Below are 27,723 nucleotides of genomic sequence, written 5' to 3'. Positions count from 1 at the left end.
TTAGTTGGTTCAATATTTCAGTTTAGAATTTTTTAAAGCCATCAAGCTGAGCTGAATGACAGGAGAGTTGGCTCAGATTATATATAAAAGTTCCTTCCAATCCCTTGGTCCCTAAGAGTTAGAACTAGTTCAGAGAAAATGGTGATCTCAGGAAATCATAAGCCAATGGGATTTGGACAAGAAGCTAATTTGGCATCAAGGAATAAGGGAAAAAAAGGTATAACTTGTTTCCAAGTACTAAGAGGAAATGAAATTCAAATTTAAAAAGCTCTGAGGGTTCACCTAACACCCTGCAACTGGCAAAGATGATGAAAACAAGAACAGTTGATGGTAGAGAGACTATGGGAAGATGGTCAATTTACTACTACTGGGCATATGCTCCCAGAGAGGCAAAGAGAGGAAATGAGGTCCCATATATACCATAATTTTTATGGCAGCACTTTTTGTAGTAGCACAGAATTGGAAATAATGGCCTTTCTGCTCCTCACACATGACACTACCTGTCCTGCCTCTACTCCATTGCACTAGTCATCCTCTATACTTGGAATGTACTCCATCTTGACCTGTCTCATCATTTCTCTCTTTAAGATGCAGCTCAAGTACTATCTTCTACATGAAGTCTCTCATCATCTCCCCACCTATGACAGCCTTCCCTCCCCAACTACGTTGTACATATTTGTATTTATTAACTTGATATTGTATATGTTTTTATTTCTACTTACCTCTCTCAATCAAAAAGTTCCTTATAGTAAATGTTATTTCATTCTTTGTACTTATACCTCCAGTACTTAGGATAGTACCTGGCACACAGTAGGCTCTTTATTTATTTATTTATTTTTTGGGGGCAGGGCAATGAGGGTTAAGTGACTTGCCCAGGGTCACACAGCTAGTAAGTGTCAAGTGTCCAAAGCCGGATTTGAACTCAGGTACTCCTGAATCCAGGGCCAGTGCTTTATCCACTGTGCCACCTAACTGCCCCCTACAGTAGGCTCTTTATTAAACATGTTGACTGAATGGCTAAAAAAACCCCACTATTCTATATGAATGCAATGGAATATTACTGTGAAGTAAGAAATGTGAGGTAGCATGGCATAGTGGACACAAAGTTAGTTTCAGAATCAAAAGGGACTGCTTTAAGTCCCACCTTTTATATACAAGTATGTATGTATGTGTGTGTATACATATATCTGTTTATATATACATTTGCACATATACATGCACACACAAACAGAGCACAGTGTGATCCTGAGCAAATCGCTTAATTTCTCAGTGCTCTTGGTAACTCTCTAAGACTACTAGTTGCAAAAGAGTCGTCCATCTGTACTGGTAAAGGGAATTACCGCAATAGCCCTACTTTTGTCAATCAAAAATATGATGAATTCAGAGAAACATAGGGAGATTTGTATAAACTGATCCAAAGTGAAATAAGTAGAACAAAAGAATGTACAAAATGACTATCATCAATGTAGAGAAATGATCATAAAAGGATATTAAATTCTGAGTAATTGATAAACAAATGAAGGTCTTAGAAAACATAATGAAACACCTCTCTTCTTTTTTTTTTTGGTGAGGCAATTGGGGTTAAGTGACTTGCCCAGGGTCACACAGCTAGTAAGTGTCAAGTGTCTGAGGCTGGATTTGAACTCAGGTCCTCCTGAATCCAGGGCTGGTGCTCTATCCACTGCCCCACCTAGCTACCCCAACACCTCTCTTCTTAAGGCATAGAGGCAGGAGATTACTAGGACATAATGTTGTGTGCACTGTGAGATGCAGTTCCTGTAATCAGATGTTTTTTGCTTAATTTTTCTTTGTGATAAAGGAGATTTCAATCTGAATTGTGAGAAGGTGGTTTCTCCTTTGGCATACAAAGACAAAAAGTATCACTAAAACTAAAAAAAAAAGAACTATAAAGGCAAGAGGATAAGGAACCTCCCATCCCACCCAAAAGGATATAAAGAACAGGTTTCTGTGCATTCTTCTAAGGCTGTCCAGCAGAGATTATGATACTTCAAATTTAATTGTTCGAATTGTAGTGGTCATCACTGGCTTTGGTGTCAGGACAGGGGCTACTAATTCTTCATAAATTAAGAAATGCTCAACTTGATAACAACAACAATAACAAGTGCTTTAAGGTTTGTAAAGCACCTAACATATATTATTTCATTAGATCCTAACAACAATACTATGTAAGTGCTACTATTCTCTTCATTTTACAGATGAGGAAATTCATGTTGAGTTAGATTAAATGACTTCCCAAGGGGTCATAAAGTTATAAAGTGTCTGAATCAGGATTTGAACCCAGGTCTTCCTGACTCCAAATCAAGTGGTAAGAGTGCCGAAGGGTCCTTCCTGATGCTCTCCGCTGTCTTATTCACCATCACCTTGCTCTCTCTCTAAGGAGTGCAAACAGATGTTCATCACAACAGCCTACTGAAGCCAATTCTTGCTCATGCAGTTCTTTACATAGCATAACTTCTGACTTTAGATCCTTTTGTCAGAATTCTGCAGCATATGAAAGAAATTGATTTGTGTTTAGAAATACAAAAATAGGGGCAGCTAGGTGGCGCAGTGGATAGAGCACGGGTCCTGAAGTCAGGAGTATCTGAGTTCAAATCTGGCCTCAGAGACTTGACACTTACTAGTTGTGTGACCCTGGGCAAGTAATTTAACCCCAACTGACTCACTAAAAAAAACCCAAACAAACAAACAAGAAATAAACTAAAATATGAAGGCAAAGAGAATCCTAGTCTCAATCTGGGAAAATCTAGTTTTAATCTGGGAAAAACTTCAGCTTTCAGCAGTTTATGAAAATGATAAACAACAACAACAAAGCATTAGATGAAGCTGAAATAGAAAAGGTAGTGGGAGCCAAGAAGATGAGACCAAAAGAACAAAGTCTTAGGAGCTAAAAGTTCTTTTCAGTGAATTTGGCTTTTTTCTTCAACTCCTTTTCTTAAAGTAATGCTTCTCCTTAAAGAACGCTATGTCTTATGACATATAAAGAACACTAAGTCAAGAAATATAGTAACTATCTTACTGTAGTGTAAAATGTATTTTTCTTATCTCAAGTTTTTTGCTTCTCATAAACTGGCAAAAACCAAGAGATTTTAAGATGCCTTAAAGTTTGCCAGCTTGTAGCTCCATTTATAAGACAAATTTTGAACATTTAAAAGTAAATTCAATTAATACTTTTTTTTTTGTGGGGCAATGAGGGATAAGTGACTTGCCCAGGATCACACAGCTAGTAAGTGTCAAGTGTCTGAATCTGGATTTGAACTCAGGTTCTCCTGAATCCAGGGACACTGCTTTATCTACTACACCACCTAGCTGCCCCCCAATTAATACATTTCTAATTACTATCTGAATAAACTATCTTAAATTACATATGGCAGAGATCAATAATTTTATGAGCAAATTAAGTTATCAAAGCATGTTTCTGTGCCTAAACCAGAAGTGATATTAATTGATCTATAAGGTACACATGAAAATCATCTCATCTTGTATAATTTTATAATTGTACAATAATTACATAATTTCCTCTAAAATTTCCATCTTTTTCTGGGTAAATTATTTTCCCTCATGGGTTCTAAATTTCTGAATATTGGATCTTTTCTATTCATCTCTACCAGATGCTTTTTAAAGGGCTAGTGCTTCATCACTATATCACAGGTGATAAAAGTTAATACTGTTGGAACAAGAAGAAAAAAAATAAGCTCCAATAAGTAAACTATTTTTCAGATAGACATTCATCTGCTTTACCTTCTAAAAGATATTTCAGTAGAGCTTGCACTTGTCACTATAATTCCAGTCTGAAAAGAAATGTTTCTTCTATACAGACACATTTAATTTGAAATAAATAAATTGATTTTGGGGGTAGTCAAATTTCCCCAAATGATTAGAAATCATTGGACTTATTTTCATTTATTTGGGGGACTTTGAAATCAGATTCTTAAAGGCAAAACAAAAGTTCTCTGTTCAAATTTAAAGAAAGATATACAATAGAAGACTGTATAACACGGATCCATTTTTCATACAATTATTTCAATAAAATTTCATACTATGATTTCCAATACTTAAGTAAGAAATATGTTCTCTTCTAGATTTAATGATTAGATAAGACTATATTATGACTGATTTACAGAGAAGTGGCCATGTTACTCTGCAATTAAGAAGGGAAGACAATGACTTTGCTATATAAGTTTAAAGGAAGGCAACAAGGCTCCTTAGGAATTTCATGGTGTTTCTGCTTTAAAACCTCCCATCCAATTTTTTTTTTTTTTGGTGAAGAAATTGGGGTTGACTTGCCTAGGGTCACACAGCTAGTAAGTGTAAAGTGTCTAAGGCCAGATTTGAACTCAGGTCCTCCTGAATCCAGGGCCAGTGCTCTATCCACTGTACCACCTAGCTGCTCCCTCCCATCCAATTATTATCATTGTTAGTGTTGTTACAATATAGTAAACCAATAAATAGAAAAACTTTGCTCACCCATGTGCCTGGATGCTCATTTATTTCTACTTTTCTTCTAAAGAAGTGGGCAGATAAGACCTGAAAGTGGCAGTGCCAGACATAGAGCCAGGAAACTTTCTTATGGAAACGAAGCCCACATTTAGCTACCTGCTAAATATGCCTTCGGACATATAGGCCCATTCCCTGCCTTCCTGATTCCAAATTGGTAACCAAATGACCCTTACTTCTGACTCCAATCGTGCTGCTAACCCAATGCTCCATTTCATCTGCTGATTTTAGCTTTTGCTTTTACATCCTGGCATGGCTTTGGACAGCATTCCTGAAGCCAGTTTGTCAAGTCTCACACCCTAAGCTCTGCCTCTGATGGCAGATATTCCCCAGCAACAGCTCATAATACAGAGGAGGGAAAAGCAGACAATCCTGGCAATCAGTTGCCCATGAGAGAGGAACAAAGCCAGGGCCAGCAGAGAAGACATATTTATGTTCTTTAAAATTGGGCCAACTCTTTTCTTGCACATTTGGGCTTTTATCAGATTTGCCAACTCCCTGATTTACCAGAAGACTTACAAATTTTCCCCAGATGCTTTAAACTGCAGGAAAAGGTCATTCCTCTCCCAGTAACTGATCAGGTGGCACCAGGCAGGGAGAGACACCACCTCCAGCCCACTATAGATTGACCAGAGGTCCAATCACTTGCTCTATAGATTAGCAGCACTGTTTGAACAGGCAATCCCTTAGTACACAAAATACAAAGCGCCTAACAGTTTATTAACAGCTGGAATCTCTATCTCTTTCAGAAAAAAACAGAGATCATCTATAACAAGGCCCTTCTTTCACCTGGGTAGGTACCAAACTTTTGCTGATTTAAGGAAGATGGGGGTTTGTTCATAGGTGATACCCGGGTTCAGATTTTTCAGGGTCCTTCCCGCTAAGGCTGAAGCAGGGGATAAGGATTTGGTCGGGGGGAAACAAACAGTGGAGAAGAGAGAAAACAAACTTCTCTCATTTAAAAAAAAAATTCACTCAGGCTATCCCTTGGTCCTGTTCCTTTTATACAATGGTTGGTTAAAAGTATAGTTATTAAGATTTAAAAAAAAAAAAAAGAACCTACTTTGGCCAGTGATATGACCACCCACCTTATTTCATCTACATACTTAATCTCATTCTAAGTCTCCTGGAGCTAGACTATGTCCATAATGGACAAATTTGCCTTGTATCTGTCACTTTATCATAACTATAACATCTCCCCATCAATGGAAACAGTTAACACAGGATCTGGAGTAGAAGGGACCTGAGAATTCATCTAGTCCAATCCTCTCTTTTTACAGATAAGGCAACTAAGACCCAGGGACATAAAATGAGCTGCCCAAGGCCACATGGGAATTACATGAAAAAGGTGGGATTTTAACTCAGACCTTTTCAATCCAGAAAGAATGCTAGTCCTATTATGTCATGCTGATGGACAGATATCAATTTTATTTTCTTAATACTTTATTTCTGTTGTTGTTGTTTTTGTTTTTTTGGGCGGGGCAATGAGGGTTAAGTGACTTGCCCAGGGTCACACAGCTACTAAGTGTCAAGTGTCTGAGGCTGGATTTGAACTCAGGTCCTCCTGAATCCAGGGCTGGTGCTTTATCCACTGAACCACCTAGCTATCCCCTTTCTTAATATTTTATAAGGGAAAGGTCTGTGAAGTGACCTTAGGAAGCAAGAAAAAAGTAATCAATCAGTGGCTATGCAAGAAAGCCATTTGACTGCTGTTCTTTCTTAAATTCTGCATCTCTGCGAAACAGATGATAGTTTTCTTTTTCCCAATATGTCAGGTTACTATCCACTTAGACAAGCCTGAATCATTAGGATACTTCTTAATAATCAATTACTCTTGCAAAGACAAGGCCTAGGAAATAAAATTTAAAAATCCTTTATTTTGTTGTCACTTACCTATTTGGCCACTGGGTGCCACAGTAGATCTACTTGGAGTCATAACTTGAGTTTTGGCATTGTACTAGTATAAATAACTAATTCGTGTCCTCCTGCATAATGACTCATAAATGAAAGAGATGCCTATGAGGATTCTAACTATCAATGTGATATCATACTTTTAAAATAATTTTTACCAATAAACCAATTTAATCATTTCCTCTTTGCAGAATAATTCAGTATTGTTTTTTCATCAAAAATTCTATGACTGATCTTCATTGTCTTACATTTTTATTTCTATTCTTTGTGCATGAACTTGGTATTTATTAAAATGAAGGAATGAAGGATGATTTCAGATCTACACAACTAGTCAATCGAAATAAAACAAAGTCGACCACAGGAATGACAAGTGCAACAACACCCTCCCAATTCCTGTGGCTCAAATATGTTGCTATACCCCACCTTTATTTACTAATACTAAAAGCACTTTTTTAAAAAAAGAGATAACTTCACATTTGGAAAGGGAACATTGAATGAATACAGCAAATTCCCATTTATCTAGGATGGGAATTCTGTCTCAGAATGGCTAATATTCTTTTTTTTTTTTTTTTTAGTGAGGCAATTGGGGTTAAGAGACTTGCCCAGGGTCACACAGCTGGTTAAATATTAAGTGTCTGAGACTGGATTTGAACTCAGGTACTCCTGACTCCAGGGCCAGTGCTCTATCCACTTCGCCATCTAGCTGCCCCTTTAGCTAATATTCTAATTAAGTAAGGGGGGGTCTTCTAAAATATGAATCAACAATTTTCAAAGAATTAACATGTAATAAAATGCATGTGGCCCTGAAACTATGATGAAGAACATTTTTTAGTTTAAAGACAATTTGAAATCTTGAAGTGTCTCAAGGCCAAGGATCACAAAGTAATAGATTTAGAACCAAAGGGAACCTTAGAACTCATGAAGAACCCCCCTCACTTTAGAAATAATAGACCGGGGCAGCTCGATGGTGCAGTGGATAGAGCACCAGCCCTGGAGTCAGGAGTACCTGAGTTCAAATCTGGCCTCAGACACTTACTAGCTGTGTGACCCTGGGCAAGTCACTTAACCCCAATTGCCTCACTTAAAAAAAATTAATAAAGAAATAATAGACCAAGGCATAGAAAGGTTGAGTGACTTGCCCAGGATCACACAGCCAGGAAGTAAGTATCTGAACTTGACTCCAAGTCTAGGATTTTACTACTTCACTATATAGGAAGAGGCATCAAAGACTGGGTTGAATCTGTGTTGACCCTGCATATTCTGGAATCCAATTTAAAAAATATACAAATTACCATTTGTACTGATGCCTTCTGTTTCTCCATCATATTCATTTCTGAAGAAATCTCTCTCTCCTACTCTTTCCCTCATCATTATTTTTTTCTTCCTCCTTAAACTCTCTTCTAGTTACTATACCTCTGGTTAATAATGTCAGCTCCTTGAAGACAGTGTGGGTTTATTGTTGTTGGGTGGTGTGGTTTTTTGTTTTGTTTTTTTTTTTTGGGGGGGGGGGGGCAGAATTTGCATCCCCAAGAGGCAGTGGAGCCTAATGGATAGGGAGCTAGCTTCAAACCTTGGACAAATCTCTTACTTTCTTGGTGTTTTAAGCATCAGAAATAGGGTCAGCCTGAAATAATAGAGAGAGTCCCCTTGTCCAGTGATGACATCTCAAGCCTAGTTTCTGTCTCCTACTCTTTACATTCCTATACATAAGGGTATGAGAGGGGACCTGTAACTTCACCAATATAGAGATCTACTAGGCAAAGAAAGTCCCTCTACCAAGGCAGGTCAACATTTTCTCTACAGATTAATCTTAGACAGTCGCCTAGAAATGAACACTGAGAAGCAGCATGGCATGGTAGATAGAGACTAAGCCTTGGAGCCAGAAAGACCTAGGTTCAGGGTGTGCACATAGTAGGTATTTAACCTACTTATTTGCTTTGCCCATAGAAGGCATTTAATAAATATTTGCTGATTTACTCACCCACTGATACTTTCCAGACTGTCCTAAAGCTTTAAATTGGAAAAGTTGAGAGAGGTTTTGAAATTCATGGGTAAATATTTCTCAAACTATCCCATAACCCCATCGAGGTACTAGGAAAATAACTTGAGGATAGCTCCCCCCATTCCTACAATCATAATTTGAAATGTATACTCCTGTTTTCCTGAGTACATATAAGAAGGAAGAAATAATGAAAATGAAAAGGAGTTAGAATTAGAATGACAGTGAACTCTCCTCACAAAAAAACCATCATTTTCTGCTATCATTGTCCTTTATGGTTGATTCTTTACAGGCCTAGCTTTAGACCTTCTATCTTTTCGATCTGCAGGTACCCACAGCAAAGCTTACTATTCAAAGGTGTGGATGAAATTTTATTTAAATTTAAAATATTTCTTACCTTCATCAACAGAATCTGAAGTGCTGCTTTTATCTAGAGAAAGGTATTCATTCTTGTTCAGGTCCAGGGCTGTGGGTGGAGGCCTATTTAGTTTCCTTTCTGGAATCAGTAAAGGGCTCTTCTTGTCCTCTTGGGGACTTAGGGAATCTTCTTTCCGTAATCCCTAAAAGAAGAAGTGAACAACTAAATGTTAAAAACAAACACATATAAGAAATCGTTTACTTTCCACATTAAAGTCTCTTAACATAAGAGTTCTAAACATGGTTACTTTTCATTAGAGGGGGAAAATGTAATAGCCTATGTAAAGTGTGATGATCACTGTCTAATATTATCAATTATCAATGCACAAAAAATGAAGTCAACTAATATGCAACATGTATGCTTAAATGGGAGCAAATATATGAATATATAAAGGATTAACTTATCTCTTTTAAAGTGTTATTCATGAAAACACTGCACAACCACTGATGTTGAATTCCCTGAGCAAAAGGTACTGAATTTGCAGGTGAAAAAACTGAGTTTGACTGCCATCTCTTCCACAGGTGTGACCTTGGGCAAGTCATTTAACCTTTATGCAACTCAATTTCCTCATCCATAAAATGAGGGTATTGAAAGGGATAAACTCTAAGATCCCTTCCAGCTCTTGATCTACACTCCAAGGCTATTCATATTAGAATGAAATGGTTTCTAATGCATGTTGACAATGCAATGGAGAGAGAACTAGATCTAGGCCTGTGATTTCAATGGTGGAGGGCAACCCCACCCGAAGGAAGCAATGCCCTCGACAAATGCAGACCTGCACCTGACAGTCTAAGAGAGTGGCCAGGGGCAGTGAGAAGTTCAGTACCTTGTTGACCAGGGTCACAGAGTCAGCAGATGTCAGAGGTCCTCCTGATTTCAAGGTCAGTTCTCTATCAACTATGTCATGCTACCATTCAGAGATAGAAATAGGGAAGGCATATTTACAAAAGGGTTTCAATACACTTGAATACTTGTTAAGGAAGATCCTAAGTTCTTAATAAGTACTATACACTAAGCAGACATCTTAGAGTCTAAAAATAAAAGATTTGTTGGACTATTCCTGTTATTTGCAATATAATAGTAATTTTCTGGTTGTTTGGCAACTAATAATTACTCCTAACAATTTGCTGGGGATGTTTTAGAAGAAATTCTTGTCCTAGTATCAATCAATCAATAAACATTTATTAAGCGCCTACTATGTACCAGACACCAAGCTCAATGCTGGTATGGGTTGGGCTAGATAAACAGAGTTGCTTTCTAGCTTGTAGATTCTGTGATCAGTCATTTTGTCAGAACAGAAGTACATTCCCAGTGTGGGAATGCTCTCCAACAACACAGATTGCAACACCATGATAGTAAGATCATGATTTATATTACTACTAAAAATGAAAATTTATATGATGCTTTAAGGCTTACAAAACACAACATTTTTATCTCATTTGATCTGGAAAACACTCTAGAGTCATCCAGTTCAACCCCGTTATTTTATGTGTGAGAAAACTGGGACCCATAAAAGTTAAGTGACTTGCCCAAGGGCATGCAGACAGAAAATGGCCAATCAGGATTTAATCCATGTCCTGTGACATCAAACCCAGCTCTCTTTTCACTTCACTATCCTACCTACAATTTAGCACATGAATCCTGGGGAGTTGTCTGAGACACATAGTAGTTAAGTGACTTGCTCAGGAAGTCACGCAGCTAATAAGGGTGAGAAGCAGGATCTGAAAATAGGTCTTCTCAATTCTCACCCAGAATTCTATCCACTACACCACAGGACTCCTACTGGGAATGTTACTAAGAAATGAATAGTAATGATAAAATATGACAAAGGGTAATTTTCTTAAGAACTTAGGATATTTATAAAAACTGGCTCATGAATCTTCATAAATGATATCCATAAATCATTCTCACATTACAAATGATATTAAGGAATTTTAAAACTTAGTAGTTACTCAACATATCAATGACAGAGCTAGGAACAATAATTACTATTTCTAGACAAATCATATGTAGAATCATGAATGTTAAGAGTTGAGAGGAACCTAAATTCTCTATCTAAACCAAGCCCTTTTTTTAGGAAGAGGAAAATGACATCCCAAAAGGTTAAGTGACCTATTTAGGTCACACAGCTGCAGACACAGGGACAGCCCCTCAAATGTCCTGACTCCTAAGCAGGTGTGCTAGGTGGGAGGGCAGCTCCAGCACTGAGAGAACAGCCTACAGTGGGGAGTCATGCACAGTAAGAATAGAAAGGTATAAGTGGTTCCAGAAAACTGGAGGGCTTTGAGAGTTAAGCACCTAGGGTTCCTCCTTCTCCAGGTGGTGAGGCCTTCATGGGAAGCTGCATTCAAGGCCACATTTGTGCCCACCATTAATCTATCTCTCCAGACAACTGTGCCACCTTGCCTGCATGGTGTGTGTCTCCCCCCCCCCCATTAGAAGGGAGCAAAAAAAAGTGCTCTGTGAAGTTTTGATGATAAATGAAATAATTCCTACCCTCAAGGAGCATACATTCAATGGAGGAAACAACATGTACATATATAATAAGCATACACAAAAAACATACAAACTGAATTCAAGGGGCAGCTAGGTGGCGCAGTGGATAGAGCACCAGCCCTGGAATCAGGAGTACCTGAATTCAAATCCAGCCTCAGACACTTAACACTTACTAGCTGTGTGACCTTGGGCAAGTCACTTAACCCCAACTGCCTCACTAAAAAAATTTTTTTTAAAAAGCAAAAAAAAAAAAAAAGAATTCAAAGTGGTTTTGGGAGGGAGTGCCCAGCAGCTGGGGGGAATTAGCAAAGGCTTCATCTAGAAGAAGGTGCTGCTCAAGTTGAGTCCTGAGACAGAGGCCTCTAAGAGGTAGAGATGAAGAAGGGCTGCATACTCACCATTTTGGGTGTACTTCCATTAAGTGACTCTGCCTCTGGAACCCTACTAATGGGTTCACGAGTAAAACTGATCGATCTGGATAATTTTTCATCTCTTTCTCCAGATTCATCAAAGCTGCTTCTTCCTGGACTTCTGTAAGAAAATATAAACATTAGCAATGGAAAGATTGGAGAAGAGAAGAGACAAAAGAGAGAGGGAGAGGTAAGATGGAGTGCCATACTTTAATTCACGAAGATCTGGGTTCAAATCCCACCTCTGACACACCCTACCTCTGTGACCTTGGGCAAATGACTTAGAATCTCTAGACTCAAGATTCCTCATCTACAAAACGAGAACATTGGATTAAATGGCTCTGAGGCATCTTCTAGCTAGCCCTATATCTGATGAATAGTTAGTCTGAGAAGAGTGGGACACTTGTGAGGCACCCACCAATCTGGAGCTTGTGAATTTCAGGGATAAAAGGTTTAAGTCCTTGATGACAAGGCCACTAATCCAGGTGGTGTGTAGGGGAAGAATAAAGTGCAACAGAGCTGAAGGCGCTGCCTTGATATAAAGGACCACATTGGAGGCATCTCATCAATCAGAACAGCTGATTTTTAAAAAATTGGTTCTTAGAAAGTATGACTTGTATGGAAATCTTTTTCCATTGAAATAAATGTCTTCTTAATAATCTTTCCCCACCTTAGCCTCCATCACACTACTCTCTCCTGGTTCTCCTTCTATTTGTGAGACTGCTCCTTCCCTTTCTCCTTCACTGGTCCACTGTCTCCCTGCCATCATCAAGTGTAGATATTCCCCAAAGCTCTGATCTTACCACTCTTCTCATCCTCTTTTTTCTCTTTCCCTCCCCCATCCCTTGCCTATCTTTCCCAGTATCACTCTGCCAGCATCAATTACTACCTCTATACAGATGATCTTCAACTGAGGCTGGATTTGAATTCAGGTCCTGTAGCCAGTCCCATTTTCCCCATAAGCTACAATCCCATATTTCATAAAATCATAGGTTTAACGCTAGAAATGACCTCAGAAGTCCTCTATCTAATCCTTCTTATTTTAGTAGTGAGGAAATTGAGAACAGGTGACTTACCCAAGATCCCACAACTAATGAGCACAAATGAACAAGCATTTATGACATGTCTGCTATGTTCTAGTCACTGCACTAAGTAGTAAGAATATAAAATACAAAAGTAAGACCATCCCAGTCCTCAAGGACCTTATATTCTGTTAGGGAGATAGAACACCTTCTCAGATAGTTCACAGGTTGGTTGGTTGTTGTCCTTCATGCTTGAAGACTAAAATGACATCACTATGTTGAGGTCAAGGTACAGTGTATCCAGCTGTGGCTGAACAGAGCAATATGAGCTCAGAAGGCTCTAGCAAAGCTTGGGCAAAAATAGTCCATATGAACATCTGGAGTGTAGATATCTCTAAATTTGCACACCTCATGTTTCTTTTGAGCTACTGCAGTTCTGCTTTGCTGATAGAGCACAGTGCCTTCTATGGTGCCTCGCGAAGAGATCCTGTGGCAGGATCTCCCACATTTCACAATCAATTCCAAAGTTCTTCAGAGACAGACTCTGAAGAACTGTCTGAAGTCCATAGGTAAATCAACACAGAAGATATATGAAGTACAAAGTAAGAGGGGGTGGGAGGGGAGAACTAACAACTGGGAAAGGTCTCAAAGTAAGTGGCACTTGAATCTACCTTCTTCTCATGTTTGTCTTAACACTCATACACTAGATTTCAGCCTCACTGAGCCTTGAAGTAAACAAGAGATTTTAAGGGTTAGAGAGGAAGGAGGGAGAACATGCCCATAATCAGACAGTAACTGTGCTATGGCTCAGGGTCCTGAGCTGGAATGTTTGCTATAGGCAACAGCAGGCGGCCAGGTTGGCTGGACCCTAAAGTGTTTGATGGGAAGTAAGAGCAGCCTGGAAAAGAAGCCCAGAACCAGGCTGCAGGAGGCTTTAGGAGCCAAATAGAGTAGTTTGTACTTGATCTTAATAAAGGCAACAAAAAGCCACGGAAGCTTCTGGAGCAGAACACATAGATTAAAGGAGCAGAAAACCAGAACTGAACCGCAGCACTCACTGCCCTTGATTCCTGATTCTTACTGGACATTTCTACCTCTGGGTCTCGTCATCCCCTCATGTTCAACATGTGCCAATCTTAACTTGTCACTTTGCCCAAATAAGCTGCCTTTTGTTCTGACTTCCCTATATTCATCCTCCTAATGACCTGAGCTCACAATCCCAAAGTCAATCTGTGACTTTTCCTTTCCCCTCATTTTCCACCATCCTTCACACCCAACTGGCTGCCAGATGTAAATTCTACTTTATCAATACCTCTCCCATCTGTCTGTCCCCTCCATTCATCCTATGAGCACTTTAGTTCAGGGACTCATCTCTCTCTGGAAACATTAACAGCCATGTACCTCCCTGGTCCCCCTGCCTACAGACTCAGCCTTTTTTTTTTTTTGGATGAAGCAGTTAGGGTTAAGTGACTTGCCCAGGGTCACACAGCTATTAAGTGTCAAGGGTCTGAGGCTGGCTTTGAACTCGGGTCCTCCTGAATCCAGGGCCAGTGCTCTATCCACTTCGCCACCTAGCTGCCCCTCTGACAGCACTTTGTAATGTATCTTCCCAGTGCACAAGACTGACCTGTGAACACATCACTCCCCTGCTCCGGTGGCTCCCTACTGCCTGTGAGAATCTACAGGACAAAATAGAAACTCCTCAGGTATGTAGGGCCTCCTCTAGTCTGAGATCAACTTGTGTTCCCAGTCTTGTTTCAACCTTCATACACTAGGCTTCAGCCTAGCAATGACCAGCTGTGCCCTGCTGCACTCTCCCACCTCCTGGCATCCACAAAGGGCATCCTACAAACCTGAAGTGCATTTCATAGTCTTCTCTCACTGCTGAAATCCGTCTCTTCTTGTAAAGCCTAGGCCCAGGTGTCATCATCCCCCTCGCAAAGCCTTCCTTCCTCTCCCCAACAGAAAGTGATTCCCCCTCCTTACATTTTCTTTCGGCACCATGGCTGGATCTCTCCCTCGCCCACATCAAATTCTAAGTTGTATCGTTTATGTGCATTTATTATCCCCTGAATGAAATGTCATTTCCTTGAGGAAATCTGCTCTGCTGCCCTTGTTTATTTGCCCAGTGTCTGAGCAGCACCTTGCCTTGTACACAGCAAGCATATGATAAATGTCTGGTACAGAATACATCATTCCTCTGAGAGGTTTCTCTAAAACTTAGAGAAACGATATAAAATCACCCAAACAAATAAATGGATATTACGCTTAATGATTTGCTTTAAACCCACGTTTGGCAAATTACATGATAGAAAGTGGAACTGTACACTGATGAGCCACAGAGGAGTATTTTAAGTTCCTATTCACGACCTCAACCAGGTGAGAATGGCTGCCATTAGTGCCCCCTAAAGAGAGGAGTCCTTATCACCTCAGGACAAAGTCACAGAGCCCATGCTCCCTTTCTTCATCATCACCATCCTACAGAGACAAATGTGGGCAGGGTTCTGAATGCCCATGATACTTGGGGCTTGAATAGGATGACCTCCCTCCATAGGGAAAAGATAACAAAGGAACATACAGAGAGGTCAGAGGCACACAGTTCAGACATCAGCCAAGTATGAAATAAGCACCACTACCAGCTCTGAGCCCACTCTGGTCAAAGACTTTGAGCTCTAAGTGTCCCTGGAGCTCTTGCTCTGCTCAACGCTGGGCTAACTTCTGTTGCCAAACTCCATTGGGATAAAGAAATAAAGAATACGACTTGTAAAAATAAAAATTGGATCTGTGATGTCCTCATTGTAAAGAAATCTTAGGGGCAAGCTTCCTGGACATATACTATACTTAGCAGGGGAAAAGTATGTGAAATTGGTTTACAATGTATGTGTGTGGGTGTGTGTGCGTGTGTATATATGCATGTGTGTGTATTTTTGTGTGTGTGCATGTATGTGTATGCATATTATATACATGTGTGTATATATACATATATATCACAATAGTAAAACAGGAAGGAATTATTAGAAAATATTAGTAAAGTTTCTGACACATATTTTGATAAGAGCTTCCAGGTTGCCTACATATCAGATGCTTTAGCCACCCCCTGGAAAGTTCAGGAAAGACAGGATCTGGTACTTCCAAGCACTCAAACATGAACCATGTTTAGTGCATATTTCCCCATTTCCGAGGCGAGTCATGTTTTCTCAGAGACTCTTTCCCCACCACAAGGCCTAAGTATGTATGAATCGCTGTGTCACCATGGCCACAAGACAGTGGCAAGGCCCCTCTAGGAACAGGATGGTCACCTAGGAATTGGTGATCAGGGCATCGTGGTAGACTAACTTTGGCCCTAAAAATACCCATTTGTCCATTTTCAAAGAATACTCATCTCTGCCAAAGGGCCAGAATAATCTAAACAACAATCATAGTATTGATCAATACGAAGAGCGTAAGATTTGCTCTAACCTGAGAAAATGACTTTGTCTTGAAAAAAAAGTCCTTCAGAATATTTCAAAGAAACATATCTCCATTACTTGAAAGTAATAAAATGACTGATAGGATTGGGAAGAAGCAGGTTCACCATGGCTTATATAATGTTCCAAGCACAAAGCTTTGTACCCTAAGAAAATATATTGTTATTGAAGTAAACATATAGAAAGAAAAATCTGTAGAACATTTACTATTGGCAGGTAAATGTTCCTGAAGCTGCCTCACGTGTATCTTAAACCTACTTTTTGAGCTTCATGAATTAGTAAGCTAAGCATCAAAAAGGCCAAAATGCATCAGACCCATGGTCCATACAATCCAATATCCTGTGAAACCAGGTGACTTTACATGTTAGTGTATAACCACAAAGGTTCACATGAAAGGAATCTACCTCTAGATAGCACTAGTGACCCTTAATAGACATTTATCATCCTCCACAAGTTTATCAAGCCCCTTCTGGAGTATGTATTTTAAATATTGATTCATCCAAAAAACAATAGTTGGGCACCTACTAAGTACATGGAACTATGCTGGATGCTGAGAAGAATACAAATGTGAATGAGGCAAAGTGCCTGCCAACAAGGAGCTTATATGACAGTATGGAAAACAAAACATGCATGAAAGCAAACATAAGACAAAGCAGAATGTAAAAATAACATAAGAAAAATACATAACGAAGCACTGAGAGAGTGGTGCAAAAAAAAGAGATAAGGGAACAAGCTTCTCAGAGGAGGTGACATTTGAGCTAGGCTAATGTTGTTGTTCAGTCACTTCAGGTCGTGACCCTATTTGGGGTTTTCTTGGCAAAGATACTGGAGTGGTTTGCTATTTCCTTCTCTGGCTCATTTTACATGAGGAAACTTAAGGCAAACAGGACTAAGTGACTTGCCCAGGTTCACACAGCTAGTAAGTGTCTGGGGCTGGATTTAAACTCACAAGTCTTCCTGACTCCAGGTCCAGTGGTCTATCTGCTGCACTGACTACCTGCTTCCAATATGCACTAAGTTATCACTCTATCAGGTAACAAGCTCTATAAATGTACTATTTACTATAGTTTTTGTGTTGGTTAAAGCTACATATTTCAAGCTCATAAGGGTGACTATCTGCTGTAACACTCAGTGACTGGATAAATAAATCTATGTTCACCTAAACCATATCCTCTATGATTTTATAAAATTTTAGCACCTTCTCCCCTTAGCTCAAGTATCTACAGGAGCTAGAGATTAAATAGTACTCAGTTTATTTGTAGGAAACTAATGCTACTTCCTACTGGTGACTGGGTGGGGGAGAAGCTTTTCCACAAAGTTGGTGAAAGCTCAAGTCTGATGGAGGTCCCTTTCATCCTCCTCTATGTCATTATTTCTCTCTTGATTTTCCATATCCACCACTGCATACACACAACATGGTTTTTGCTTTTTGTTGCCAATATTGTTCTTGATGATACCCAGCATTTTGCTGGCCTTTTAGCTTGTCTAAACAGGCCAGGCCAACATTTCTAAGGAACAGTTTATTTTGACTTCCAGATTCTTTTACTGGATTGAAAGTGACAGAGCAAAGCTCATCATTCTATCACTATAGTTTAAATTACTTTTCCTTAACTATATTACTTTACACTTGTCCACATTGAAGCCCATTTGCCATTTTTATGCCCCACCCCCCACTGGGTTTTGTGAGCTCTACCTTCCATTTCTCCTTGTTTTAATCTTTTGCTATTTGTAAATCTTAATGTCATTTGCAAAGTTGGGAGATTTCACTATGTATTTTCTGTTCTAGATCATTAACTATTTACTAAAACCAGGTCTTGAATTGATGATTGATTAACATAGGTATATCTTCATTTTTTTTACATTTTAATTTGCATAAAATTAAATATATTCTCACCCAATCTTCCACCTCCAATTTCTGCACAGGAATATATGCTAAATTATCACACATTCTGAACTGGTGAAATTCAAATTAATCAGGTTTAGCTGTAATATGTAAAGCCCTGTAGGCATTTTAAAATGTTAAGTACCTTGGCTGCTCATTATCCTCAGGTGACAATGACAAGTTTTCCATCTCTTCAGCATTCAGACCGAGCTCAGTGCCATAGCTCTGCTGGACCAAGTGCCAGAATTCCTGTTTGGTCAAGCTCTGAAACAACAGCAAAATTACCCTGTACATTGAAACTCAAAATAGGACACTGCATTATAACTACTAAAAATAATTTCCTCTAACAATATGAACTTACATTACCATTTGTTTTTTAACTTAAACTTACTGACACATTTTGTTTTGGCACAACAGACACTTTATCAAAAAACACCCAAATGAATCTGTTTACAAAGTACATTCCCCTAAAAAAGAGTTTCTTTCATTAACAGAAAGGTTCCTTTACTTGACAACATGTGCTTATTATTATTATTATTATTATTTTATTTTATTTTTTTAGTGAGGCAATTGGGGTTAAGTGATTTGCCCAGGGTCACACAGCTAGTAAGTGTCAAGTGTCTGAGGCCGGATTTGAACTCAGGTCCTCCTGACTCCAGGGCCGGTGCTCTATCCACTGCGCCACCGAGCTGCCCCATAACATGTGCTTATTATTACATTCATGAATTACATTCAATTTCTATCCTTCAAGATCTTTTCCTTTACTATCAATAAATAACTGAAATGTCGAGACAGGCCAGTGGCCTGAGGTTATCAAGTACAGCAGATTAAGAAACTACGACAGGGGACAGCTAGGTGGCGCAGTGGATAAAGCACCAGCCCTGGATTCAGGAGTACCTGAGTTCAAACTCGGCTTCAGACAGTTGACACTTACTAGCTGTATGACCCTGGGTGAGTCACTTAACCCCCATTGCAGAAAGAAAGAAAGAAACAAACAAACAAACAAACTACGACAATACACAACAAAACACAATATTATGCCTCCACTTATGTAGCACTTTACGGGCCACAAAGTGCTCCTACATTCATAATCTCCTTTGAGAAGAAAAGCCTTCATAGAACCTTTAGAGTGACAGATGGGATGGTCTGAATTCTAGAAATACTGACAGACTTTCAGACATCACTTCAGATGTTACATTTTGGTTGATAGTCTTGTTTACAACTGTTAAGAAAAGCTTAGGTCAGGGGTAGGCAATCCAAGGCACCTGATATCATTATTGGCAAGGCTCTGTCATTCACTCATTCATTCAAAAGATATCTGCTGAGCATTCATGTACACAGCACTGTGGGGGATACAATGAAGCATTTAGCTCCTCTTGGAAAAGAGATGTAGAGTCAGAGGGAACCTTCAAGATCTTCCCAACGTCACAAGGGAAATAAAATGAAGAGCAGGGATTCTAACATCAAACCTCTTATTTTTACATCAGTGTTTTCCATTGCACTATGCAGCCTTTTAACTTCAAAGAGTTTTCCATCTCATGAGGGATAAAAGACTTAAACATGCAAAAAATCAAATACCATAAAACAGACAGATTAGGCACCAAATGAGGTGGACAGACTAAGTGAAAATATCCCCATGGGCCAGAGAGTGGCTAGAGGAAGTTTGTGGAAGAAATGGGATTGGAGTAGGGTCCTAAAAAATGGGTCAGTTTGAGAAGGGGAAAATGACAGAGATCTTTCCAAGAAGGGAAGGGGAAAAAAAGGAATAAGAGAGAACAATGCTAGCAAAGACAGTAAGAAAAGAATGAAATGGGAATTGATGCAGAATAAATAGTAGGAGATGAAATTGCAGCAGATTCTAAAGGGCTTTAAATCCTGTGAATACCATTCCCTAGAATGTGCTTCTTTCTTCCTCCATTATTTTCCCTCTGTTCTTTCTTTTTATTGTCACTTTCTGCCTTGATCCAGCTTAGGCCCATCAGTGGCACCCCAGGTACTCAGACATTCAGGACAAAGCATCTGCTGACCCTGGCCTGGTCTAGATCAAGTATTTTACTGATTATCCTACAAAAGATGAAACTTTCATTTTTTCCAAATTAACCCAAACTTCTATCTTATACCTAAAATCAAGCACATGTGTTTGCAAATCCTCTAACCCATTAGAACTATTTGTGGAGGGGCGGCTAGGTGGCACAGTGGATAGAGCACCGGCCCTGGATTCAGGAGTTCCTGAGTTCAAATCCGGCCTCAGACACTTGACACTTACTAGCTGTGTGACCCTGGGCAAGTCACTTAACCCCATTGCCCCATAGAAAACAACAACAACAACAACAACAAAAAGAACTATTTGTGGAATTTGACACTTACTTACTAGCTTCACACTCCAATACTTACATTATATAAGACTATAGCTCTTATTTATAAAGTAAGCTGACTCCCCCCAGAGACATTTTTCTTGAAACATTATCACAATTAAAATAGTCAAAAGGGCTGTTGACAATATAAAAATGAGCTTTATTGCCATATGGTTCAAGAAAGCTAGCTTATGACAGCACTTTCTGAGATGTCAGGCTTCCAAATCAAACAAAGACAGGTGTAAGCAAGTGAACAAAATGATAAATAAAAATAATACATACAAATTAGAAATACTCATTAAAATAGTGAAATGGAATTTTGACTAGAAATAGAATACTCATACTAAAAGTATTATTTCATAGAAACAATAATGGAAACTTAAAAATTCTATTTCTACCAACATGCTACCAGAAGATGAATGCTTGGCTGTGGAGTTTTTGTATAAATATCTTATATGTCTTTTTCTTAAGCCAACAGAATGTGCATAAGCCGTGTTTATTTCTAGCTAAAGGAAAGTACACTGGATCTGGAGGCTGAGGAGCACAGGGTTTAGAGCAGGAGTTCTTAATGTGGGGTTCATGTCTTTTATTTCATGCTTTGAAAAACATAATTTTGAAAAGAGGTCCATCCATAGGTTTCCCTAGACTACCAAAGGGATACATGACACAAATAAACAATTAGATTAGATTTACATTTAGGTTTAGATTGTAACATGACACAATTTAAAAAAAAAATTTTAATTATGTTTAGATCTGGAGTAGGCCTTAGAAATCATCCAGTCCAAATTTTATAGACCATGAAAAATGGTCTCTCCCAACACTCCCAAGTTCATACAGGTAGTAAGTAGTGAATTCAAAACCAAAGCCTCTGATGACAAATCCAATGTTCCTTCATATAATTAAATGAGTCCAATCTGCATTTTCAAATTTGGACTCAGGTTCAAATCCTGGACCTGCCACTGGCTGGTAGTTATATGATTTCAGAAAAATCACTAACATTTATAGGCCTCAATTTCTTCCTCTGTTAAAAAAAATAGGGGTTGATTTAGACTGATCCTTACAAGCTTTGGATCTTCAGATTCCTTTAACTCAAAATGTCCTGTTCCAGTGAAAATGCAAACTTTTCTATGTAGTTGTCCAGAAGTCACATAAAACCTAGTTATTTACAATCCAGCTCCAAATTCAAAATTCAATTACATTACCAGCATGAATTTCCTAAATATTTAAACAGACAGTAACGGAAGGGATATTTTTTATCTAGAATATGCATAACATCAGAAAAAAAATTCACATTTATAATGAAAATAAAGAATCTACCTTTAAGCAAAGGACAGTCTCAATGTTTCACCCAAAGGGTTGTTTAACGATGAAGCACGAAGTTATCAGATAAGTTTCAAAAGTCAGAAGATCAATTTTCGGCCTAGGACGCTTTGTATTCCAAATGTCACAAAACACTTCAATTATCGCACCGGATTCCAAATATTTGATGACACGTACAAATTTGCCATTTTCAATCTTCTTATTTTGTCCTGAGATGCTTTTCTTTATAAAAGTTCTAATGTGGCTTAAAGCTTATTTATTTCCAACTTCCTGGACTGTAGCATCAGCTTTCTCCTCAAGCTGCCTGGTATACTGAATTGGAAGTTATACCTCACACAACTGGTTCCTAAGCCACTCCTACTAGAAGAGGAACAGGTAAACAGGTTGTGTTTTTTTTTTAAAGACACAGTTCCTATTTTCTTTGGTTGAATTAAACTACTAGTTTACACAGGTACAAATACCTTGCTTTCAATTCATGTCCAATATCTTTTTCTAACATGATTTTAAATTAATTTTTAGAATTAAGAAATATTATGAAGATTCAATTTTCAATCTTCTGGAGTGTACTGTGTAAATCATAGCTCTCCTCCCCAACATTTCCATTCAAAAATGAAAACATCCAGATGAAAACATCCAACTATTTCCCAAAATATATTATGTTACCTACCACTATGTACAACTTCCGCACTAAGTGAGGTTGCCATCAAAATTCTATATGAATCCCTTTACTCCTGCTCTCAGTGTACATATCTCAGCCTTGAGTAACTGCAAATGGAATGTCAGGAGATAGCAAGAAAAACGGGCCATACAGGGCAGCAGTTTAAGTACTTGATAATGATTAAAAAAATAAAAAAGTAATAACATATCCTATTAGTCAGGAATTCTGTGCCTTGCAAAAATGGGACAGGTTCTTTCTGTTTTGACAAGTCTCATATATTTTATAATTTGAGGCAACACAGAATAGTAGAGGGCTTCACTCAGCTTCAAATCCTGCCCTTGGACACATACCACTTGTGTGAGCAGGGATAACTAACATAACCTTTCAGTAGGCCAGGAAATTTGCCTTTTATTTTGGAAGCAACTGGGGTTTACGTGACTTGCCCAGGGTCATACAGCTAGTAAGTGTCTGAGGCTCTGGATTTAAATTCAGGCCCTCCTGACACCAGGGCCAGTATTCCATCTGTTGCTAGCCCACAACTTACTAAAATGACAAGTTAGACAATTTGAAGATGTGTACCCAATGATGAGAATTTCCACATGAGGAATTCCCAAGACCAGTAAATTCACAAGTATATGCATACACACAATTACAATCTTCATTCATTTTTACTTTATTTAAAACCTTCATTTTACTTTTTTTTTTTAAAAAAGTGGACCCACAAATGGTAACCACAGAGATTCTCTTCTGACACTTTCACTTATTAACTATAACTCATACACTGATTTTATTTGGTTTGGTTTTCTTTTTAAAAAAGGGGGGGCAGGGATGGTAGAATGTAATCTGGTTCATGGTTTGGTTTTTTTGGGTTGTTTTTTTTTTTTTGGTGAGGCAACTGGGGTTAAGTGACTTGCCCAGGGTCACACAGTTAGTAAGTAAGTGTCAAGTGTCTGAGGCCGGATTTGAACTCAGGTCCTCCTGAATCCAGGGCCAGTGCTTTATCCACTGTGCCACCTAGCTGCCCCGGTTCATGTTTTAAAATTAGTATGTCAATGTAAAAGTAAAAAGATGAGGGGCAGCTAGGTGGCACAGTGGATAAAGCACTGGCCCTGGATTCAGGAGGACCTGAGTTCAAATCCGGCCTCAGACACTTGACACTTACTTACTAGCTGTGTGACCCTGGGCAAGTCACTTAACCCCAGTTGCCTCACCAAAAAAAAAAGGTAATAAGATGTATAGACAAACAACTGTGCTTTATCTAATACTGTTCAAATCCCACCTTAATGAAATCAATTGAATATGTATTTTTTCACTTTTGGTAGAATTAATATCTTATTAGAAATCACTTTCTCACTTTAAAGGAGGTAGAAAAGAGAGTCCAGTCCTTTTGTAGTAAATTGGCTCTATCTAGAAATGATAGGAAGCCAGTAGATTAAGTGACTAGCCCAAGGTCACACAGGTAGTAGGTGTCTAAGGCTTGTATCTGAACTCATGATGATTAGTCTTCTTGATTCCAGGTCCAGCACTCTGTCCACTTCACCACCTCACTGACTTATCAACATAATAGACTATATTAATAATAACAACAAAAATCATGATTATATCAATAGATGCAGAAAAACCTTTTGATAAAATACAACCTCTATTCCTTCTAAACATAAGAAAATACAGGAGTAAACAGATGTTTCCTTAATATGATAAGTGGTATCTATCAAAAACCAAGGACCAGCATTATATGTAATGAGTATAAACTAGAAGCCTTTTCAGAGAGGTATCCTGATAAATGTTTACTAACTGGCTCTCCAAAAAGTAGGATCCTTTAAGTCTAATCTCCATTATTAACATTTTCTCCATCACTTTCTTAAGTCTAACCAATCAACAAAACAATAAATCAAATCTTGCTTTGTACTGATTGCTGATTTCTGAGGCATTTACACTGAATGCTCACACTGGAAATTTAACCATTGGAGGTGGTTCCAATGCACCTCTGGGCCTTTCCAGTAAGATCACAAGTAAAGCAAGGGTTTCCATTATTACCACCACCATTTGATATAGTGCTAGAAATGCTAATAGCAATTAGTCAAGGAAAAAGGATTATGGTAACAGTCATAGTAAGGAAACAAAATTATCTTTTTCTTTCTTTTTGTTTTTGTGGGGCAATGAGGGTTAAGTGACTTGCCCAGGGTCACACAGCTAGTGTCAAGTGTCTGAGACTGGATTTGAACTCAGGTCCTCCTGAATTCAGGGCCAATGCTTTATCCACTGTACCACCTAGCTGTCCCCACAAAATTATCTTTTTTATAGATGATATAATTTACTTAGAGAACTGTACACAATCAACTAAGAAATTAGTTGAAATGATAATGCCAGCAAAGTTGTGGGATAACATAAATATCACCAGCATTTCTATGTGTTAGCAACAAAACCCAAGGGGAAGAGATACAAAAAGAAATGTCATTTAAAATAATTACAGAATGTATAAAATACTTGGGAGTCTACCTGCCAAGACACACACAGAATTAGATGAATACAACTATAAAACATTCTTTATGAAATAAATCTAAGCCATATGAAAAAGTGCTATGAATCACTAATAATCAAGAGAAATGCAAATTAAAGCAACCCTGAGATTCCACCTCATATACATAAACTGGCAAAGTTGACCAAAAAAGGGGAAATTATAAACATTGGAGGGGCTCTGGGAAAATGGTATATTAATGCACTATTAGTGGTACTGTGAACTGGTCCAGCCACTCTAGAAAGCAATTCAGAACTATGCCTCGAGGGTAGTTAAGTGGCTCAGAGGATAAAGCACTGGTCCTGGATTCAGGAGGACCTGAGTTCAAATCCAGCCTCAGACACTTGACACTTACTAGCTGTGTGACCTTGGGCAAATCACTTAACCCTCATTGCCCTGGAAAAAAAAAAAAAGAACTATGTCTCAACATTTACAAAACTATGCGTATCCTTTCTATACCTAGAATGGTCTCCTTTCTTATCTCCACTTTCTGGCTTCCCCAGGCTTCCTTCCAGTGCCAGCTAAAATCCCACATTCCACAGAAAACTTTTCTCCATCCCCCTTAATTCTCATGCCTTTCCTCCATACATTTCCAATTTATTCTATACTAGCTAGCTTGTTTCAGAGGAGTTTGCATGTTGTCCCCCTCATTAGACTGGGAGCTAATTAATGCCTCTCTTTGCATCCCCAGTGTTTTATCGCAGTACTTGGCACATAGGAGATGCTTAATAAATGTTTCCTGACTAAATGAATGACTACCACTATGAACGCTATGCCCCAAAGAGATCAAAGAAAGAAGAAAAGAACCTATTTGGGGGGCAGCTAGATGGCACAGTGGATAGATCACTGGCCCTGGATTCAGGAGGACCTGAGTTCAAATCTGGCCTCAGACACTTGACCCTTACTAGCTGTGTGACCCTAGGCAAATCACTTAACCCTCATTGCCCCTCCAAAAACAAAAAGAAAAACAACCAAAACACAAAAACAAAAAACTAAGTTGCTCAAAATTGATTTTAAAAATTAACTGTTGGGGCAGCTAGATGGCACAGTGGATAGAGCACTGGCCCTGGAGTCAGGAGTACCTGAGTTCAAATCCGGCCTCAGACACTTAACACTTACTAGCTGTGTGACCCCAGGCAAGTCACTTAACCCCAACTGCCTCACTAAAAAAACAAACAAACAAAAAAAATTAACTGTGTTGGGGCAGCTAGGGTAGCGCAGTAGATAGAGCACTGGCCCTGGATTCAGGAGGACCTGAGTTCAAATCTGACTTCAGACACTTGACACTTACTAGCTGTATGACCCTGGGCAAGTCACTTAACCCTCATTGCCCCACAAAAACAAAAACAAAAAAAAAGAAAAGAAAAGAACCCATTTGTATAAAAATATTTATAGCAGCTATTTTGTGGTAACAAAGAAGAGGAAACTGAAGAAGTACCCATCAACCAGGGAATGGCCAATCAAAAATGACATATCAGTGTAATGTTATTATGCTATTGTGCTACAAGAATATTATTGTACTTCAAGAAATGAGGAAGATTTCAGAGAAACCTAGGAAGACTTGTATGAACTGATGGGAGCAAATTGAGCAGAAGAAGGAGAACAATTTATACAATAATAATATTATAAAGACAAATGACACAATTCCACGAACAATGCATTAGTGTTCCAATTTTCCCACATCTTCTCCAACATTTATCATTTTCCTTTTTTGCCATATTAGCCAATCTGATACGTGTGAAGTAGTACCTCAAAATTGTTTTAATTCACATTTAATTCACATTTCTCTAATCAACAGTGATTTAGAATATTTTTTTCACATAATTATAGATAGCTTTAATTCTAGGGCATCCATATTGAAATTCACAAAAAGTAGTCAATGATGCAGGAATGAAGGTCAGGGAAAAGAGAGGTTGCATATATCTAACCTCTACATATACATACTCATGAACATATACCTATGTATATGTGTGTGGAGAGAAGTATTTATACACATTTATTTTTGTTGTTCAGTCAATATCGGTTATGTCCAACTCTTTGTGACCCCATTTGGGGCTTTCTTGGCAAAGATATTAGAGTGGTTTGCTATATTCTTCTCCAGTTCATTTTACAGATCAGGAAACTGAGACAAACAAGGTTAAGTGACTTAACTAGGGTCACACAGCTAGTAAGTGTCTGAGGCCAGATCTTAATTCACAAAGATGAGTCTATCTGATGCCAGGTCCAGCGCTCTATCCACTGTACCACCTAGCTGTCCATTTATACATATATGTATGTATATCTTTGAGAAAATTGCATAGAGATGATAGTTAAAACCATGGGAACAAATGACATACTGAAGAAGAGAGCCTAATATAGAATCCTGTAAGTCACCCACAGTTAGGGACTTATATCTGTATGAGAAGCAAGCAAAAGAGGCCAAGAAGGTCATACAGGTAGGAGGAAACTAGAAGAAAGAAGTATCACAAAACCCCAGAGAGAATAGATTATTCAGAAGAAGAGCATGTTCAACAATATCAAATGCATCAGAGAAGTCAAGAAGGATGAGCACTGAGAAGAGATCATCAGATCTGGCAATTATGAAATCATTCATAACTTTGAAGAGATGGGTATCAGTTATATGATGATGTCAGAGGCCAAACTGCAAAGGATGGAGGAGTGAGAGAAAAAGAAACGGAGACAGCAGAATAGCTTTTTCTTAGGGTTCAGATGATAAAGGGAGGACAAATATAGAACAAAACTTGAGGGGATGG

General features: G+C 38.6%; 1 protein-coding gene and 1 long non-coding RNA gene across 3 annotated transcripts in view; one reads left to right on the top strand and one right to left on the bottom strand.

Annotated features, from left to right (window-relative positions):
• Positions 1 to 15,631, top strand: part of LOC122746841 — a 46,182-nt gene extending 30,551 nt beyond the window's left edge. Inside the window, exons 2-5 of the long non-coding RNA XR_006355582.1 lie at positions 5,265 to 5,308; positions 5,796 to 5,863; positions 11,842 to 11,939; positions 14,385 to 15,631. This is a non-coding gene — a long non-coding RNA (uncharacterized LOC122746841). The remainder of the gene's footprint in view (positions 1 to 5,264; positions 5,309 to 5,795; positions 5,864 to 11,841; positions 11,940 to 14,384) is intronic.
• The window catches only part of GRAMD1C (GRAM domain containing 1C), a 129,746-nt gene that overhangs the window by 27,069 nt on the left and 74,954 nt on the right, over positions 1 to 27,723 (bottom strand). Inside the window, exons 7-10 of one of the 2 annotated variants that reach the window (XM_043992873.1) lie at positions 18,266 to 18,384; positions 11,738 to 11,870; positions 9,670 to 9,750; positions 8,823 to 8,985 (exon numbers count right to left, since the gene is read on the bottom strand). In XM_043992873.1, coding sequence (XP_043848808.1) covers positions 8,823 to 8,985; positions 9,670 to 9,750; positions 11,738 to 11,870; positions 18,266 to 18,384 — 496 coding nt within the window. The remainder of the gene's footprint in view (positions 1 to 8,822; positions 8,986 to 9,669; positions 9,751 to 11,737; positions 11,871 to 18,265; positions 18,385 to 27,723) is intronic. The other variant, XM_043992874.1, reaches the window with a different exon arrangement.

This window comes from Dromiciops gliroides, chromosome 3 (genome assembly GCF_019393635.1).
Source record: "Dromiciops gliroides isolate mDroGli1 chromosome 3, mDroGli1.pri, whole genome shotgun sequence".
Taxonomy (NCBI): Eukaryota; Metazoa; Chordata; class Mammalia; order Microbiotheria; family Microbiotheriidae; genus Dromiciops; species Dromiciops gliroides.
The sequence above is the reverse complement of the archived record's forward strand: the minus strand, read 5'-3'. Positions and strand labels throughout refer to the sequence as shown.